General features: G+C 36.9%; 1 protein-coding gene across 1 annotated transcript in view; it reads left to right on the top strand.

Moving 5' to 3' along the window:
- LOC110168873 (ras/Rap GTPase-activating protein SynGAP-like) overlaps nt 1–17077 on the top strand; it is a 57779-nt gene extending 40702 nt beyond the window's left edge. Inside the window, 7 exon segments of the mRNA XM_020934362.2 lie at nt 2203–2407; nt 3265–3840; nt 8483–8992; nt 12714–12860; nt 14241–14452; nt 15760–15832; nt 17051–17077. Of these exon segments, the coding sequence (XP_020790021.1) occupies nt 2203–2407; nt 3265–3840; nt 8483–8992; nt 12714–12860; nt 14241–14452; nt 15760–15832; nt 17051–17077 (1750 nt within the window).
- The last annotated feature ends 3644 nt before the right edge of the window (nt 17078–20721 follow it).

Raw genomic sequence — 20721 nt, 5'->3', positions numbered from 1 at the left:
AATAGATATGACAAGATTAATGTTATTTGAAAAAAAAAAACTAGTCTCCAAGAACCCCAATCGTCTTCTGTCTGTTGGTAATTGCCAGCACCATCTGTTCTCCCTCTTTTCCTCTGTGTGTCACTTTACTAGTACGTTCGCTCTGTTATTGTCAAGAGATAGTTGCAACCACACAGAATTATTTTTGGTTTACTATGTCATTTTGAAATCCTTTACTCTAGTTTTCTTTGTTAGTTAGAACAATGCACAGTAGTGGAATGTAACAAAGTAAAAGTAGTAAAGTACTGTACTAAAGTAAAGTAAAATGGATACTTTTTACTTTTACTTCACTACATTTGAGAGCAGGTATTTGTACTTTCTACTCTACTACATTACACTACAAGACTGAGAAGTAAATGTCTTTTTTTATTATTGTTGTATTATTTTTATTGCTGAGGGTTTATTTTTACACACTTGTAGTTTGAGCAAACATAAATATTCAAATAAAATCAGCTTCTATTGAACAAAATTTAAATACAAATCTTTATCAACATCACTACATTTTAAGTGTTTTTAGATCTCATAATTTATGTGAAATACTTTAACTTTTTACTCATTAAATATATTTTTAAACGGGTACTTTAACACTTTTACTTTTTTCATGTGATATTTTTACTTTTACATGAGTATTTTTTACTTAAGTAACAATATTGAGTACGTCTTCCACCACTGAATCATTTCCTGAAAAGAAGTGCATTGACTTGACTGTAGTTTTCTTTATTCGTTAAATCAAGGTAACACAGTATATGGCTGCGCATTAAGAATTACACCTGATATCTGGGCAGCTGCAAAGATCAGAGAACAGTGTTTGACAGGATGGCATCACATCTTTCCTTTATCTGGCTTTTCAGATGTTTTATTACATAACAATTGCATAACACATCATAGTTTGATCCTGCTTAAAAATAACCATAAGAAATGTGATCAAATAAGTGTTAGGTACTGTTGCATTGTTAGATCATCCAAAAGAAGTTGAGATTTAGTTTACTGCATCAAGTAAAAATATGTATCGTATGTTTTGGTGCATGCATCGACATTCAGTTTTTAATCTTACATCATAATCTTATCTTAACTTATGTAAAACACATCTATTTCATATCAGCAAAAATACACAATTTAAGATTAACATATTAAAATTGTACAGAAAAATTAAAGGTGCACAATGTAACTTTTCTGGTGGAGGGTTAAGCACCTGCTTGTTGCCATGTAGATGTTTTTGCCTTGAATGTTCCATAGGAAAGGACAGCCCTTCACAATGTTTTTCAAGATATTTGAGAAAAAAAAAAAACAAAAAAAAAAACTAACACCCATTTATTAAGTGATATTAAAAATACATGCATTAGAAAAATTACCATAAAGTATATAAATGTTAACTGCTTTAACAACATTTACCATTAGGGATGTGCAAAAATATTGAAATATCAATGTCGTGGGCTGCTGTATCAATATATCGCTAAGAGTATTTTATGGTATATTTTACTGCATTATTTTGTTACAGTGCTACAGTTTTGTTATTTTGTTTAGTGGAAGGAAACTCTTTTACGTGACACATTTGACATTTTCACTGTTTTGATGATTAAAATGTCTGTGTTTCATATTGACTTTGCTCAAGAAGTGATTTAACAAAGACTTTTAGTGTCACAGCCATGATTTGGCAATTATTTTTTTACTGAGCTGTATTGAATCGAACTTGAAATATATCATATCGAATCGAAAGCTCACTGTATGGAGGTATGTATCGTATCGGCAGCTTCTTAATGGTACCCAGCCCTATTTACTATCTAGTTTATAGTTGCTTTAGAATACCAGTGTTAAGCAATATAATCTTTGCTCTTAGTAAATTAATGAAACATTTAACATTTTTGATTGTCAGTTCAGTTCATTTTCATCATCGTTACAGGTCAGTTCTGTGGAAAGGACAGCCCTTCACAATGTTTTTTCAAGGTAATCGAGCAAAAAAGCACCTGTAATTGAATAAATTAGATCAGTTTAATGTCATACTGTGGAACATTCCAGGCAAGCAGGTGGCAGACCCTCCAAGATACACTGTGCACATTTCAGGGAAAAGTAAAACTATCAGAAGCTGTTTTGCCAATAAAAATGTATGATGCAATGTGAAATGTCTGGATGCATCTAGAATGTACTTTTCTATCTCCTCCACAGTTCCATAGACATCTCTCGTTTACCCTCTCCCACGGGGGGCGTTTCAGCTGTGGAGTCTCTGTCCAATAACCTGAACATGAGGCGCCACGCTGAGCGGGACCTGCGCCAGTCTCGAGAAGTGTTCTACGTGACCCGCCCCCCCCTCGCCCGCTCCAGCCCCGCCTACTGCACCAGCAGCTCAGACATTACTGAACCAGACCCTAAGGTACCAACAAATACACTGTTTATGGGCTTTTGACCTGCATTAGTGTTATCAGCAAATCTATTTTCATTACACAAAAAGAAATACAGCAGGGATATAGAGTTATTCTTCTCACACAATTGCAATTTTATTTGTCTTTTTTTTTTTGTTGTGATCAAAACTTGTTCATTCATTTGTTATTATTTGTTGTTATTATTAAACACAGATAATGTACAAATACATTTTCTGTATAATTCAACAGTTATTGCATTAAATTTTCTCTTTTTTGCTGTAGTTTTGTAACACAGAACACTTTATTGTAGACACAAAGTATATTCTTTTGAAAATAAGTATGTGGCATTGTATTGGCTTTTGCCTTTGTGTTTTAAATCCTGGCGAGCAGTTTTGAGACATAAAGTGCCTTCTATTGCTGTCTTGAGAATACAGTTTCATCTGAAAGGACCTTGACAAATCGGGCAAGTAAGATGTTGGTGTGAGTCAGACTCAGCACTTTCTACAGCAGTGAGACATTTATGTAAGAATACGAGACGTTTATGTAAGAATACTGTATGCATCTTGGCCTATTGTGAAAATATTTATTGGAGCTGTGAAAAATCATGTTTACTGATGCTTCCGGTGCATCATAACACTTTAATGAAGAGATTTTGGAAGCCATTTAAATTTGTATTATTTGAGTAATTAAGAACACAACTCTTGTCAAATAGTAAAAAGTAACACTATATGGAAGAGAGCAAACTGTTTTAGCTCACACCTCTAATTAATCATCTCTTTAATGACGTCTTGTGACTGGAGTTTTGGGGTTGTCTCTTGTCCTATATCCCACAATATCCCTGACCCATCTGTGTTTCTGTGTTGCTCAGGTGCACAGTGTGAACAAGAGTGTGTCCATGATGGATCTACAGGACTCTCGCATGAACAGCATCTCAAACCTAAACTCTGTGGGGGACATGCTCACCTCCTCCCAAGCATCTATCGCCGGTCTTGGTCACAGCTTTGGGAACCTGGGCGCCCCCCTGAGGATGGGAGGTCACCTGGGTGGGGGCTCTGCAGGCTCCGCTCTGCGCTTGAGCCAGATGGGACACATAGGGGGTCCCACCGAGTCCCTGTCCCAGCAGCAGCAGCAGGCTGCAGCAGCCATGAACTTCCCCCTGTCTTTCCAAAACCCTCTGTTCCATCTGGCGGCTCAGAACTCGCCCGCTCAATCCCAGGCCCCGCCCCCTCTGCTCCTCGCCCCGGAGACGGAGAACGGTCACCACGACTACGCGCCGGCGTTTGGCAACAGCGCCTTCTCCCGCAGCGAAGACCTGTCGGCGCTGCGCTCTCAGAACAGCCTGGTGCAGCCGAGCATCGTGCACTCACACAGCTACAGTGATGATTTCACTCGGCAGAATCAGAGCAATGACTACGGCTGGCACCAGCTGTCACTACAGGTGCAGGTAGGAGCTTGCACAATGTTATACACACACTGATTCTCATTTCATTAAGGCCTGCCTCTCATTTTCTTTGTTTATGGCTTGAATACAAAGTGGTACTAAAGCCTCTGCCATGATTTCAAAAAATAAATCATAACGTAATGTTTAGAAATATGCATCATGTTAGTAGTAAGTTGTTAAGTTGATGTTGTTGAAAAAATCTAAATTTGGCCTCATTTTATGGTTTGAGCCAGTTTGCCCACTCCTCATTCCAACTTCTGTTTTCACCTATTTCTCATCTATCTCTCACTGCATAGAGGCAAATATTTTATGAATGTGTTTTTTGGATAATGTAGACTGTACAGTGTACCAAGTGTAGAAAATGTCCTTATACTGTACGTACAGGCTTACATGTTACAAAGAGCACCACCAGGTGGACAAATGCTTAATTGTTGTCTATTTACAGCCCACTGTGTGTTATGTAACAGCTGCCTTCTCCCTGGCTACAGACACCAGGATCATTTTCTAGAACTGTATTGTGGGACTGCATTGTGTCAAATGAGTTCTATTTAATACACACTCTAAATAATACACAGTAATATTAGTACTTGTACAACAGAATACACAATACCCATTTAATAAGTTAGTTTAAAAATACTTAGAATTTAAACGTTAGAAAAATTACAGTAAAGTAAAGGTATAAAGGTAAGAGGCTTTAACAACATTTACTACCTAGTTCAGTCATCAAACTAAGGCCTGTGGGTCGACTCTGGCTCGACATGGCCCTTTGAGCGACCCCTCTGCCCCCACCACTTGAACTGGCCCTATGAAGCAGTCCTCAAACGTTGTCATGGCCTATTTTTTAAAATAATTTTTTGGCAAATAATAACACGTGAGCATCTTGTATTTTGTAGATTTTTTCTATTAAAATTTATATTATATGATGTATTTACATTTGCCACCGAATTTTCGTCACCTGACAAGCTCAAGAACAACGAGTTCTGTAGTGCAGTTAAGGGCAGCAAAATGCCGAGTGTTAAAGTACAAAAAGTTGACAGAGAGTGGCGAGTTTTCAAAGAACAGTCGACAACCGATTATTTTTTTGTTCAGTATAAGGACCGTGCAGTTTGTCTGATATGTAAAGAAAGTGTGGCGGTTTTCAAAGAATATAATCTGTGTCATCAGGGTCATAAAAGAACACCAGAGTTAAGCAATCTAATCTTTGCTGTTAGTAAATTATTGAAACATTTAGCATTTTTGACTATCAGTTCAGTTCATTTTCATCATCTGTTGACATTCCAAATGTAAAGCCTAAAGAGCTGTTTTGATTTCTCCAGAATCACTTCATTCAAGTTGCAGCAATAAAATATTCAAAAGTGTTTTTCCTGTTTAAACTGCATCTTCATTTCTCTTCACTATTAATTAATCTGACAGTCCTTATATATTTTCCAAATGATTCAACTTTTAATATGATTTGCATTATGGGCTGAAGTCAAAACAAGAAATTATCTGCCTACAAATGGACACTTATTTGGCATCTTTTTAAATCATTGCAGCTTTTTGCGTTACTTATATCATAATAATCAGTAGTGGAAGAAGTGCTTAATTTTGTTGCTTAAATAAAAGTACACATACCAAGATACAGAGCAAAGATGTACTGAAGTAAAACTAAAAGCATTAAAGTACCCGTTTAAAAATGTACTTAAAGAGTAGTAAGTAAAAGTATTTCATGCAGACTACTAATAACTAATACTTCAAATGTAGTGATTTTGATAAATATTTGTGCTGAATGTTGTTCAATAGAAACACCTGGATCAATAGTTTTTTCCTAGCTGTTTTAATTTTTTTATGTATTCATTTTTGCTCAAACTACAAATGTGTTAAATAAACCCCTCAGCGTTTTCAACAGGTCTCAAACTATCATAAAAAATAATTTACTTTTCAGTCCAGTTTAAAAAATGTTTAAAAGTACAGATACCTGCTCTCAAATGTAGTGAAGTAAAAAAGTACCGACTGAAAAATACACATACCTAAAAATACAGTAATTTACTATATTTAATAATTGTCAACCAAATTATGATAAATGTTTGATTATTCTGGGAACCAATTTGATAGTTAGGGATGGTAAATTGATAAAAAATGGTTGATAATAATCATTTGTTGGATATTTTACATAATTGTGATAATCTTGAACAAAGATAGTGCAAAAGTGCAAAGTACAGTTTAAAGCTACATCGTGTAACATTTCTGGTGGAGGGTCTGTCAAACGCTTTTCTTCATGGAGGTGTTATTGCTTTGTCTGGAATGTTTCACAGTATGGTATTAAACCTTTCAATCTTCATGGAGACCAAACTTGTTTCTATAGAGGTATCAAAGCTCTGTCTGGAAGGTTCTAGCCTGATTCATCAACCGGTTTTACTTCGTTTCACTTCATACAAACCGTCTGACCTCACAGCCTTAGATTTCATTCGCTCAACAGTAGGCGGGTACTTTTTATCATTTAACCAATCGCTGCTATTTGGTTGTAACATATGTAATGCGCCGCTAACGGGGCTAACTGGTAAATTAAGCTTTTTCCAAATCCCGCAGAAAGGACAATAACGTCTTTCCCCTTGATGAAATTCACCAAACATTCTCTTTATTCTGGCTTTAATTCCTCAATCTCGAGAATCGTTGACAACACTGAATATATGGCTCTTCGCTGATTGGGTGGTACCTGATCTTGCACTTCCGGGGTTTTTGCAAACCGTCTATTGTATTTTGATTCTTGACCTAGTTGCTGGAGAGAAATGAAATTGAGCCGAGGTACGAGGTGGTGCCAGCCTGGCTAGGAAGGTTCTACAGTATGACATTAATCATATACTTTACATTTATTCAATTACAGGTGGTTTTATAGCTCAAAAATACCTAGAAAAACAGGCATTCTGACTGTGAGGGGGGTCGCCTCTCCACAGATCTGTCCTGGAACTTAGACTGGTTTGGGCTCCTTGAAGATAGAAAGGTTTAATGCTATACTGTGAAACATTCCAGTCAAGACAATAACATCTCCATGGAGAAAAGCTTTTGACACACCCTCCACCAGTAAAGTTACTTAATGCACCTTTTTATAAACTTTGCACTTTGGTCCCATATCGCAGCTGATAATGTATTTAAGTTTGGTTTGCTACAGAATAAGATGTAGCTCATTATAAAGTTAAATTAAAGTGCCATCTGTTTCTTACACTTGTTCTTTGACTAATGGGTTTTGGATATCCACAACCTCTGGACGGACTCTATGGTGAAGTCTGCAGTGTTTTACTACAGTTTATCTGTGTAAATGACAGTGTTTAATGATACTGTCTTGTAGAGTTATTTCTGTCCTTTGCGTGGGCCCTAATGGAACAAACATCACAGGCCTCTTCCTAATGCAGCCGCTTTCAGGACAGCTTTTAAGTCTGCTTCTGCATTCACTTTTCTAGACATGGCTTTGATCATAAAGATGGGATGTTAAATAGGCTGTCTATATTATTGTGTTACTTTGTTTAAAGATTCTATAGTGCACAAAATTGGCTCTTGTGAGCTTTAAGCCATGTTAGAATGTTATTAGCTCATCAAAAACATACCTGGAGTTGTGTTTTGTTTCATTCACACTTACTTGTCTGTCGTCTCCAAAGCTCAAAATGGTCTGTTCCGTCTTGTGATGTCATGAAGCAGTAGTTTTCAAGTTTTCAAGTTAACAGTGATCTTTTACCTTTTGTTCAGTAGAAATGGGCAATTCCAGGGGTGAAATGATGAAAATAATTCAAGTGAAGGTGTATGGCGTTTAAAAACACAGTGGAGCACTTCCTGTATGACATGACATCACAAAGTGAAACAGATTGTTTTCCGTTTGAGAGAAGAACTCAACCTAAATATTCAGGGTTTGTGTGTTAAACATGTGAATGAGACAAAACACAACACCAGGTATGTTTTGAAGAGGAAACAACACTGTAACACAGATCAAAACGTAGCGTAATATAAACTTTTTAAAAAACAGACTTGGTTTCTCTAATATGTTTGACTCAACATGCTTCGTTTTATTTCAGTAAACAGCAGTTGACATGTGAGCACCTTTTTGAGTTCTTTCAAACAGAATCATGTTACCAAAGTTTACCACTGTGTGTGACTCAGTCAACACCCCCAAAGACTTAATTATAGAGAAAAACAACTTTGTGTAACACAACACAAATTGAATAACTCATTTGTATTTAAAGGCTGCATAAGGCTGCAGAAAGAGCACTTACATTTTATGGTCTATTCACTTTTTGTGATTTACTTCAATGTTAACCAAGACATTTTCAGGCATAAACAGATTTTGAATGGACTGCTAAAATTGAGATATTTATTTTTATAAATATAACTTGCTCCAAGTGCGTGTGTATTTGGCAAACAAAAATAGTAAATATATATCAGACTGTGTAGGTCCAAGCTGTTGATTGATTTGATTTTCTACTGGGGGCTGCTTGAATGTAATGTGTGGGGGAAGATTTGACAACTCTTTTTGCTGTTGGTTTTAAGGGTCTGAGCAACCATATCTAATATAATAAATTAACATAATTAATGAATCATGTTTTTGATTACACCATTCATGCACTTGAATGAAGCTGTAATTTCACAGTCTTGTGTCTTACATTTGTTCTTGTCACAGGAGTCTCTGCAGCAGCAGCATCTGATGGGTGTCACCGCACAGACCGCTACAGGCACAGGGACCCCCGCCTCTTTAGCTACGCCCCCCACCACAGTGCACCCAGTCCGGCAGTCCTCCCTCGCTCAGCACCTCAAATCTCAACGCTCCATCAACAACCCCGCCACGGCTACCCCGCCCAAGACTCGTCCCCAAAGCCGAAACATTCTCCTGGACTCCAGCGAGCCCAGCTTCAGCGGCAGTGGGCCCCGAACACGCCATAACCAGGTGCCACCCCAACAATCCCAACCTCAGCCAGCGCCTCCTCAGCCGCAGCAGGACGGGCAGGTCACGGTCACCGACAGCCCCGCCCCTGGACTCCCCTATCAGAATAGCTCCGCCAAAGAGCCCCAGGGACCACCAGCCGCTGCAGAGGAGTCTACTGACACCCCCACCAAAAGCACCAAGAAGTCTCAGCCAGCCCAACTGCAACCTCCACAACCGCATCTGCTCAAACCTGTCTCAAATAAACAGGCAAGTCCCAATTCACATCTTTAAAAAGTAAATTCTATACACTCTCACTACTGATTATACTATTTTCATTTTAATTCTAGTCCAGATCTTCTGCACAAGAACAATGAAAGCTTCCTCATTTCAGGCTTATCTTACATCAGTTCATTTTGCATCTTGGATCTTAAATCATATCAGAAAACATGAGCAAAATCTCAATCTACACACTTTTTGTACATTCAGTTTCCACTCCCCCTTTTCATTTTGCTTAATTTTTTCCTCTCTCTCAGTTCTTGCCATTTTCCCAGTATTGCTTGTTTGTTGTTTGGCTGCCAGCAAGTCAAGGCCAAGTAAGGTCAAATTAGAGCACACATCTGTGAGAGACAAACACACCCAAATGAATGCAAATACCCTAGAGCTTGTGTGATGAGATCGGCCTTACCTAGATAAACTATCATGTTTTTTAATGGGTCAAATAGGCACAATCAACTTAAAGGTTCACTGTGTAACTTTTCTGATGGAGGGTCCGTCAAATGCTTTTCTCCTTGGAGATCTTATTGTTTTGTCCAGAATGTTTCACAGTATGGTGTTAAACCTTTCTATCTTCATGGTGATCAAACCAGATCAAGTTACATCTCAGATCTGTAGAGAGGCAAGGTATTTTTGAGCTATAACATAACTTGTAATTGAATAAATATAATGTCGAGCTGTTTAATGTTGTACTGTGGAACATTCCTGGTAGAGTAATGGTATATCCATAGAAACAAGCAAATGACAGCCCACAAAAGTTACATAGTGCACCTTTAATAAAGAAATCTCAATGTAATCTGATGAATATAATTATTATTATACATATTTTTGGAGAGGTTAGGCCCAGAGGTGGGGACTTGCAAGTTGGACTCGAGAGTTAACTTGTTAAAATGGACTAAGACTTGGGACTCGACTTGGACTTGAAGGTCAGTGACTTGGGACTTGAGGCCAGTGACTTAAGAAGACTTGAGAAGCACTTTTAAATGTGAATTCTTTCTGTTCTGACCGTAATTATTCACAATAAGATCTTGTCAAAACATTTAAAAAGGAAAAAATTACAAAATAATTTCTACAACTCTTACATACCCTATAAATACTCATATATAAATATACTATGTCTTTTTCAGTACAATTTATTTAAAAATTCATATAAATGGCAAAAATCTAAGCTATATTTGATGCTTTGGTTTAAAGACTTGAAATAACTTGAAGCTCAAAGCAAATGACTTGGACTTGACTTGGACTTACGGGCCAGTGACTCAAGACTCGACTTGGACTTGTCTGTATTTGACTTGACTTAGACTTGAGGTTCAAGACTTCAGACTTACTTGAGACTTGCAAAACAACGACTTAGTCCCACCTCTGCTTAGGCCTATTTGAATGTTGCACTGCTTATAAAGATGAAAGTGTAAATGTGCCACACTTTCAAATACCTGCTTTTTGTGTTGGACAAATATTAAACATCCTGTATTATGCAAAATGTACTCTTGTGACCTTTAACCCATGCTATAATGTTGTTACCTCCTCAAAAACATATTTGGAGTTATGTATTTTTCATTTACACGTTTAACTATCTCTTTTCTATGTCTATTATTAGTCTGTCTACATCTCCAAAGCTCAAAATGCTCTGTTCCTCTTTTGATGTCATGTAGTGGGAGCTTTCAACAGCTACCCTTCAAGTCAACAGCTCCCCTTTACCTTTAGTTCAGTAAAGATTGGCATTTCCATGGTCATCCAAATGATTCTAGTGAAGGTGTATGGAGTTTAAAAACTTAGTGGAGCACTTTCTGTATTGCCTCGTGACATGCACAAGGTGGAAGAGAGAGTTTTCTGTTTGAGAGAATAACTCTGCCTTCAGGGTTTGTGCGTTAAATATGTGTGAATAAGTTAAAATACAACTCCAGATATGTTTTTGATGAGGAAACAGCATTACAACATAGATTAGATAATAGCGTAATATGGGCCCTTTAAATACTTTGCCATAACCAGAAGTACTGTATTTTGTCCTGTGTTTTGGTGTCTCCATCCTCCAGTGTGGGAACACTGTACGTTATATGAGTATGTTTAAGTGCCCCATTCAATCTCACTTGAAACAGTATGACTTTAACCTTTCACAGCATGACCTCCTCCACAAACTCCAAACCTATTATTAACCATACACAGTCCTTTCTTGTAATAAATGATACCTAATAGGCATGGGACAATATAGAAATTTGGTCACGGTTATCAAAATAAAATAACTGCAATTAAAGATCATATCATGATAATTATGAAAGTTGCAGTTTAAAAATTTTATGGGTATGAATATAGGTATAACGGTACATAAAATCATGGTTCAGTTAAGTATGTATGTGACCGGTTTTGAGGTCACAGTTTGGTTTATTTTCGGTACAGTATGTGAACAAAATGCAAAATCATTTGCTTGTTGTTTTTTCGTTTTGTTTATTAAACCAATAATTTTTTTTTACATTATACAAATGGTAAAGTAAAAATAAAAGTGAAAAGTGCTGCTTGGTAATACTATTAAGTTAAATTAAATATTCTCAAATAAGCACAAAAGTATGAAATATTATGAAAAATAATTTCCTTGTAAACAGTAAACAAAACTTTTCAAAAAGTAAAGCGCAGCACTAACAGTTCCAGCATGAAGTTTTACTCAGTCTTCATATTTCTGGCCAAAAAAATCAACATCGTCTCCAGTAAGTGCAGATCTGCTGGCAGTTACAATGTCCCCAGCGGTTGAAAAGACACTTTCACTAGGGACAGAGATCCCTAGTATGGGGAGGGTTCACTTGGTTTGGAGGGCCGTAGTGAAGGCGGGGGTCAATTATTGTCTTAAGCTAACTATAAAGCGCTGCAGGAAACACTGCCACCCTAATCACAGATGAGTTCCCCTGTGAATATTAAAGAGCTGAGCCTTCTGTGTAGCTGCATATGTAGTGGCGGAATGTAAACACACACAAATTGCGCAACCTCACTCGTGCACTGCCCTGCAACGGACCGAACATCCTATACCAAAATGGTTCGGCACGAATACATGTACTTTTAGACCCCCAGGTATGAATAATGATAACTTGAATATTATGCACAGGTTCCATATTTAAACAATTGGATAATCTCCGCTGGCTCCCCCTCCCTCAGCGCATCAGATTCAAGCTCCTCACAACTGTGTACAAGTCTCCCCATAACCTAGCCCCCACCTACCTCCCTGAGCTCCTCCACCACACCCCCACCTGTGCCCTCCGATCAGCTAGCACCAGCCTCCTCTTTTCCCCCACCAGGCCTAAACATAAGACCTGGGGGGACAAGACTGTTGCCCCTGCCCTCTGGAAGTCCCTCCCCAAACACATCAGAGACTCATCCACACTCCCCATCTTCAGAAAAGCCCTAAAAACACACCTGCTGAAAACTGCCTTTAAATGCTTTCATCTTATTTTTATCTGTTTTTGTCATTTGTGTTTTGTCTGTTTGAACTGTGTGAAGCTTCTTTGAGTGTCAGCAAAAGCGCTACACAAGTGTTATGTATTATTTTTATTATTAAGTATCTTTTTTCTGCACATTCTGCTGGTAAAATGGTGATTATCTTTGGCGATTATCACGATTATACAGAATGTCCCACGAAATTATTATTCTCTACCCTTTTTATCATGATAAAAGATATTATTGTTTATTGTCCCATCCCTAATATCTATATTTATAATTGCAGGGATCTCAGTCCAATTTGACCACCATGAACGAGCGTACGGTGGCCTGGGTGTCCAATATGCCTCACCTGTCTGCGGACATCGAGAGCCTGAGACCGGACCGTGAGGGGCAGCTGAAAGAGTACTCCAAAAGTATGGACGAATCCAGGCTCGACCGGGTCAGTACCCCTCCAGTCCCCCCATCCTCCCACTCTTCCTGTTCGGTAAAAATAGAAGAGAGCAAATGCATTAGATGTTCTCAAAATACCACGTTAAGCAAGTATCTCAAAATGCATCTCTAATCATTTGCTTTTAAGATAATTTCAGCTGCTGTGATACAGGATTTGAGATTATTAGACTAACACAGCCTCTTTGAAGAAAGGCTTTAAAATGGAAATTGGGGAAAGTTTCAAGTTGGAACAAGATCCATTAGCTCTGGGTGTGACTCTCACTTTGTAGAAGAGCAAACTGCAATCATCTGATTTAATTATGAAGTTTGTTACAAAGTTTCTCAACAAACCTCTCAAGTGAGAATGTTTCCATGCACAAGTGGCGTAGCATTTCCTTTGTTACTTTAAGTCACTACACAAAATGTAATTGCATGATAGCATCTTTGCAATGAAGAAAAAATTGGATTGTTTATGTTTGAATTGTCTCATTATCGTCTTTAATATAGTAAGGTATATGACTTACTGACATGAACATTGTACTGTATCTATTTTGTCCTTAACAGTTCTAAACAAATCACACATATCTTCTTGGAGCAGGAAGAGACTGATCTTGGGCCATGTGACTGTGATGAAGATAACACAATTTCAGAATCAGATTTTATTTGTCATTTCAGTAAAAAAAATACACAGAAACTGAATCTTGTACTCAAGTCCAGGTTATTAGCAGAAAAAACAGTACAATAAATACTTTAAGATATTTGATGTCCGTGCAGCCTCTAAAACTATTCCCACCCATCCCCATTTTCTAAAGTGCTTCTAAGTTAGTGTTTTGTAAGATGCATTAGTGTCAGGGCTACATGACAGAGTTGATCTGCCGGCTTCAGAGTAGACGTTTTGACCAGTTATGTACTAGAAGAAAACCATCTGGAAGTGACTGCCTGGGATCATTTTAAGTTTTTACCATGTTCCTCCCTCATGGTTCAAAGTCAGTAACAGGGGCTTTAACTTGTTTATGAACATGGGATGAAATTAGATGTCATGGTTATCATGGCCAAATGACTATAACCCAATGATTAAAGTTATTGTGGACAGTTTAAAAATGTTATGGATATGAAAAATTATAATTTTAATCTTATCACTTAGTTCCAATTTTAAACAACTTCTATATAACTGTATTTTGTTGTAAGTGAAAACAACTATGATCTAGCGGAGGTCATGATGGATAAGTATTTTTTTTCTATATTTATAAAATGACGATTATCTTGGCGATTATATAAATTGTCCCACAGATGATCACTGTATACCCTTTTTATCACAATAAACAATATTATTGTTTAGTGTTCCAACCCTAGTGACCAGTCAGAGCTCACCTTTTCTTTGATTTTGTAGGTAAAAGAATATGAAGAGGAAATCCACTCATTGAAGGAGCGTCTGAAGATGTCCCACCGAAAGCTGGAGGAGTACGAGCAGCGGCTGCTGTCCCAGGAGCAGCAGACCAATAAGATCCTGCAGCAGTATCAGAACAGACTGGAGGACAGTGAGAGGCGCCTCAAACAGCAGCAGTTAGAGAAGGACTCACAAATCAAAGGCATCATCAGCAGGTAAGTGGGGTCCAGGCTACTGTGTTACTGTTTACCTTTCACTGTTGCATCAGCCGCTCACACGCAGGATGGTCCTTCTGCTGATGTGCTGCAGAAAAAACAAGCTGAAGACTTGGTAGTGACAGTAATCCTTCCATACTCACCCAGCAACACACATTTCACTCATAATATGAAAGCTGTATGTAGCTGCTGTTAATAAAGGTGCACTCTGTAACTTTTCCTTCCACCTACTTGTCTCCATGGAGCTTTGCAATACTGTTCACAGTGTGGCATTAAGCAGTATTAATTTTACAACAGGTGTTTTTATTGCTCAAAAATACCTTGTGAAATGTGTTTTCTCAGAGTGAATGGGCGAACCTCTCCACCAATCTGACCTGTAACTTGGTGGTGTCACCAGCTTCTTTTAATATTTAATGTCATACTGTGAAACATTTCAGGCAAAGCATTCGTATCTCTATGGAAACGAGCAGGCGGCAGATCCTCCACCAGAAAAGTTATATAGTGCACATAAATGTATATAGGAAATCTGTATGTAACCAATGGATTATTAAAGCCATAGTTTATAATTCAATGTTGCGTTAATCATAATCATTTTCTGAAGTTGTTATCAAACTGTAGTTTTGGCCTTAAAACTGTGCCCCAGTGAGGTAGAGATGTTTTAGTGTGTTGATTTAAAAGTACTGCTTGAATCATATAAAATGGAAATAGAAATAGTATATGGATTTTTTTTTCAATAAACAAGCCAGTAAAAGACAGAAAATACTTTTGGTAGTACCCAAAATATGCTAAAACCACCATAAGGAATGCAGATATAAAAGATTAATGATGAAAAGAAATGGATCCCACAATGAAGATCACCATTTATGGCAAAACTGACTTCCAGTGAAAAAACACGTTTAAAAGATTAGGAACAAGTTGACCTTTTAGCCCATGGTGATGACAAGTGCACTATTATAGACATTTTTTTTTTTTAACTTCTAATAACTAAACTGCACAGAAATAGTATTGTTTCCAATACGTTATTAGATAATGTCCCTTATTATGTGTTAGGCATAATAAGAAATTTAAAAAAATATGAAATTGATTATGTACTGATATACACATGCATAGTTCACTGTAACCACACATTCCCTATGCTCTGAAAGTGAACTTTGGTCAAACTGGTTCACATTCATGGAGCTAAGTGGGCGAATAAACAAGTCAGGACCTTAATATCATCAAATGGCTACATATCAATTTTAAAAATGCCGGCTTTGTAATTTGAATTTTGTCAACCGGTATGTTTGTTTGTATCTCCCTGTTGTCAGACTCATGGCTGTGGAGGATGAGCTGAGAGTGGGTGCCATTCCTGATATTAAGCCTCGATTCCTCACAGACCAGGTTTGTGCCTGTGTCTACATCTTCACCATCTCCTCAAATCAGTCGCATCATTTCTATCACATTCACAGCATTCACCCAACACAGAGCAGGCATGGCTGAGTGTGTTCGATAATCTGTTTCTCTGTTGTTGATGTTACAGGTTAAGACTCTTTTGTTGTTTTTCCAGGAACATCCCCACAAAGAACAGCCTCATTGAGAGTTCTCAGTGCATAAAAAAATGAATGAATGCTAAAGAATGGGCACAGTCACACCTTACCCTGTACATGGTTGAAGGTTCCAAAGGTGCTGCTCTGTGGTCATCCTCAGCTTCTATAACGTCGTATGTGGTTAAGGAATATCCCTAAAAGCAAAACACAACAACAAGATCAAATATTTAATTGGGCAGACATGCATTTTTGGGGGTGAAATCTCACTTATACAATCAAAAATATTGTGATAATTGGTGCTCTTTGTGGGGATGTTCCTGTAAAAAACCTGGAACATCAACGGGACAAATTATATTGTTCAGAGTTTGTCATACACCTCACCACTGACCCATTGTGCTGTATTAAAGAACACCACTTTGCCGCAGAGGACAGTGAAAATGTCTCAATCTAATTTTATCTCTCCAAAGAAATCTTAAAAAATGAAATGATTTACCGGCAGCAACAGCAAAATATTGTGTATTCATGGAAAAGCCTTGAGCATGACTCACAGTACGTCACAGTTATTCTTTCAGGGCTGCTTCATGTGGGCTGGATTGTGACGTGAGTGAAGAGGCTGTCTCTGCACCATCTTTGTGCTGAAATAGCTCCAGAGAACAACATTTGCTCTCCTTAAAACCTGCTGTCTCTCCAGCTTTCTTATACAAGTCTCTAAACTGCAATATACCAGGCAAACAGACTACATCCCTCAAAGACCTCATTTATAGAAATGGTGAGGCTGCTATTGTTTTTATCAAACAACTGAGAAAGAAATTATGAACAATAGAATTATGAAACTAAAAATATTAAACCGTGCAGTTTTAATATTGTAATGCCTATACTTTGAGGTAAAAGATGCAAGTCCTCCACAGTGGCCTGTATCATCACTTTCTGTTTTGTGCACTGAAAAAAATCACATATAAATGTGTAGTGTATTGTGTGAACGCCCCTCCCTGTCCAAAGTCTAAAGCTAATGTAAACATATTTACCTAATGCTCTATGCACTAATTCATTTTGTATACGTCTGTGTTTTCAGTCTATCAGCCAGGGCTATGGATCCTGACTGCCAGAGTACATGATGGTCACCCGCGTGTAAAGGACTCCAGCTCTGCAGTGGATCCAGGGGGTCTCCCGAAGGCTTCATCTCATCACATCCTTCAGAGACTTTGCACATTTCCAAAAAAATGCCTGTACCACAACTTGACAATCACTTTAGTGCGAGGACCAATGAGAGATCACTCAAATAAAAGCCAATGCCACTGTAAATAATGGCAATACCTAAAGATGTTTATTTGTGTACCATACGAGTAACAAGAGCATGGCCATTGTGTTTTCATCCAAATGAATCTTTAAGCACACTGCACCACATGGTGACTACTGTGACATGCACAAAGCATGTTGTTACTCATTAGAGAGCCATCAACTAATACAAGTACAAGTGGGAACATTTCACTATAGTTTTTTGTTATTAAAGGCCATATTTTTATACCATACAAAAACATGCATGTACATATTTTTGACATGCATGGAATCAAAAAAAAATTTATTCACCACACAAAAAAATAGACATAGTTTGGTTAGTTTTTTTTTGGTCAGTTAAACAGATGTATAACTCTTAGAGCATATTTACAATTTATTGTCATTTGTACCAAAATGACACTAACCATTGGATGCTTTTAAACTGTAGACCATTTGACATTTTTGACAAATATATTGGTTTTCTCCTAAAAAAACTACCTTTGTCCAGATTGTTGCTAAGCTGGCCACATCAACTATTTTTGTGAAAATAAGAATTATATAAAGGCATTATAGCACAAAACAATCTATTATTGTAATCTAATCATTATAACAATTAAAAACCATGAATACAGGGTATAAGGGACACCTCTGGTGTTGTACCAATCAGGGTAGAGAGTGATTTGAATGTCTAAAGTGAGACGCCTGGAACAATTTGCAGAGCAACAAGAACTGAGAGTTTTTACATGTAGACAAATCCAAAACTAGTTTTGGTGACCATCATTGAAGCCATTGTACCATCTATTATTTTGGCTGAGGATTTTTCTTTTGACAATTCATTGGAGCCATTTTAGTTCTTTTTAATGGCTGTGAGTATCTGAAATCTGAATAAGCAGAATGAACTCATGATAGAGATCGGGAAATGCTCATCTCTAGTGACACTCATGGATAGGTGCTGCATGTGCATCCTATTACACCGATAATGTGGTTCTTTTACTGGAACACAGCTTTTCTACCATGCTGACTACTGGTCAGAAGTGACATTTTTCCATTCTTGGTCTGAACGGAGACACAGTGACAGACTAACCAAAACAAGGGAAGAAAAACGCAGGAGTATTCAAACATGTAGTATATATGTGCATAGGATATGACTGCCTTACAGTCTGTGCCACTTGGCCTGAAATAACAATGCCAATACAACCTGTAAAATTTGTACAATAAGCGTCTTTTGTAGTCAGGTGATGAAATAAAAAGCAGTGTGTTTATGTTCAAATCATTTATTACAAATTTCATGGTTAATATAATTTATTTTAACCTCTTTGCCTTTAAAAAGATCAATTTATTTAAAAATAAATATCAATGTTTACCACAAATGTATAAAATACCTTCATGTATATCTATTCTTATATGTAAATGTATTCATATAAAAGGGTAGGCCTTCTGGCATGTTGTGTGATACTGAATATTTACCACTCTTAATGCTGCAATCCAGAAACTACAGTGCTATGGAGTGACTGCGTTCATGGGATGAGAAATGACTTTATTTAGAACATAGCACAGCATTTCAGTTCAACAAACATAATCTCAAATATCCCAATAACTGTAAGTGTGACCAAAACAGTGCTTTGAACAACACTGGGTTGCAGTTTTAAGCACTACCGTTTCAATGTTTATTTGGCCTGCATTGCAATACAGTATTTTAACATTTATTATTGCATATTTGTTTCATGAGAGGCTGCAATTTATAATCTTCAGAATAGAAATATATATACATCCATATACTCAAAGGGATTTATTTATACAAGCTCTAGTGATACAGTGTCCCATACACATATTATAGAACAAATTAGGGGAATAGCCGCCATATTGGGAAGGTCAGAAAAAAACAATATAGCCTATTTACATTAGTGACACAGTATAAGAAAAAATGAAAAGCTTGGATGTTTGCTTGCCTCTTGGAGCTTAAGTCAGTATTGGCCTTTTCTCACAATGGCACAGCGTAGGATACTATTTATACACATACCCATCACATTGTACTTTTAAATTTAAATCGCTGAAATAAGCAAATACTTTTTATATCATATTCTTGACCTTACCAAAATGGTGGCTATGCAAACATTGGAGATCTTAGCGGTGCCCTACCTCTGAATTACAAATGTTTATCACTAAAGCTTGAACAACATCTATTTATTTTGTTAGTAGAAACAGAGGCAGTACTATTATGAGAATTTTATTTATTCACAATTTTCCTGATACATTAGATGTTTGCTATTTTAAGGATCACAAGACCATTTAAAGTGTGTCCTGTTTACTCTAGTATTTAAGTGCCATTACTGTACATTCATATTCAGACTCAAATGTATTTGTCAGATGCTTAGATGCTAGTAGAAACACTCAAGTATTTTAGCTTTTCTTTATACTTTAAAACCCAAAAGCACAAAAATATAACAACACAATACTTGCAATGCGACAACGTACTTATAGAAATAGACTTATAGAAATGAGTTTAAACACTAAATTGACAAATATTAATATTAAAATAGATTGCTATTTATTGAGTGTAATGAAGTATATACAGTCTATAAATCCTTATTAATCTATGGACCTAATAATGGAGTATTATATCTTGTACTGAACTGATATTTATGAAATCACATTCATGTTTATACAATACATGTATAGCATTTGGGGATGAATCTACTGTTTTGTTCCTGGCAGCTATTATTCTGCACATTTGATCAGCTGTGTCTCAATTGAACTTGGTGATTTTCTGACTTGAATTGGGCCTACTGGATGTAATACTTTATTTTTTACTGGACATTTCAGTTGAAATAAGCCATGCCCCATGGATAAGCCATACCCTCAGCCCCCAGTGTTGTAAGGTGGATGTGTAATGTTGGTAATTTGATTTATAATGGTACTTATTGTAGGTATGATTGCGCTTGTAATTATATTTATGATTACTATTATTAGTGTACTTGATTGATATGATTTTGGTTTGAACAAAGGGAATGTACTCATTTTTCAGGTGATTCTGAGTGATTTAAATAGAGAAATAAATTCTACAATTATAATCTGTACTTCTGTGATCTCTTTCACTCACAATTCTAAATTTCCAATGTTAATATACACAATTGTTAATGCCTTGTGCAGATAATTCTGTATCTCTCAAACTTTGACATCTATTTGTGTTGAGTGACCTATGGTCTCATACCAAACATACAACATAATGTTGTATGTTTGGTATGAGACCATAATGTTACCGTTTAAACTCTATGTATTATTAACTTATACCAAAAATATTTAGCGTTAATTCAGAGTGAAGGCATTACTTATTTTCTTTTTACAACATAATCAAAATCTTTCATCAAATTCAGTATTTTAAATGAACAAAAACAAAATGAACAAATGTACATGAATGCTTCATTGTAATTTCATAGGTGTATTTAGTATAGGTATTCAATGTATGGC

This window comes from Boleophthalmus pectinirostris, unplaced genomic scaffold (assembly GCF_026225935.1).
Source record: "Boleophthalmus pectinirostris isolate CB_2022bp ecotype Guang Dong unplaced genomic scaffold, ASM2622593v1 HiC_scaffold_21, whole genome shotgun sequence".
NCBI classification, from domain to species: Eukaryota; Metazoa; Chordata; class Actinopteri; order Gobiiformes; family Gobiidae; genus Boleophthalmus; species Boleophthalmus pectinirostris.
This window is presented reverse-complemented; position numbering and strand designations above follow the sequence as displayed.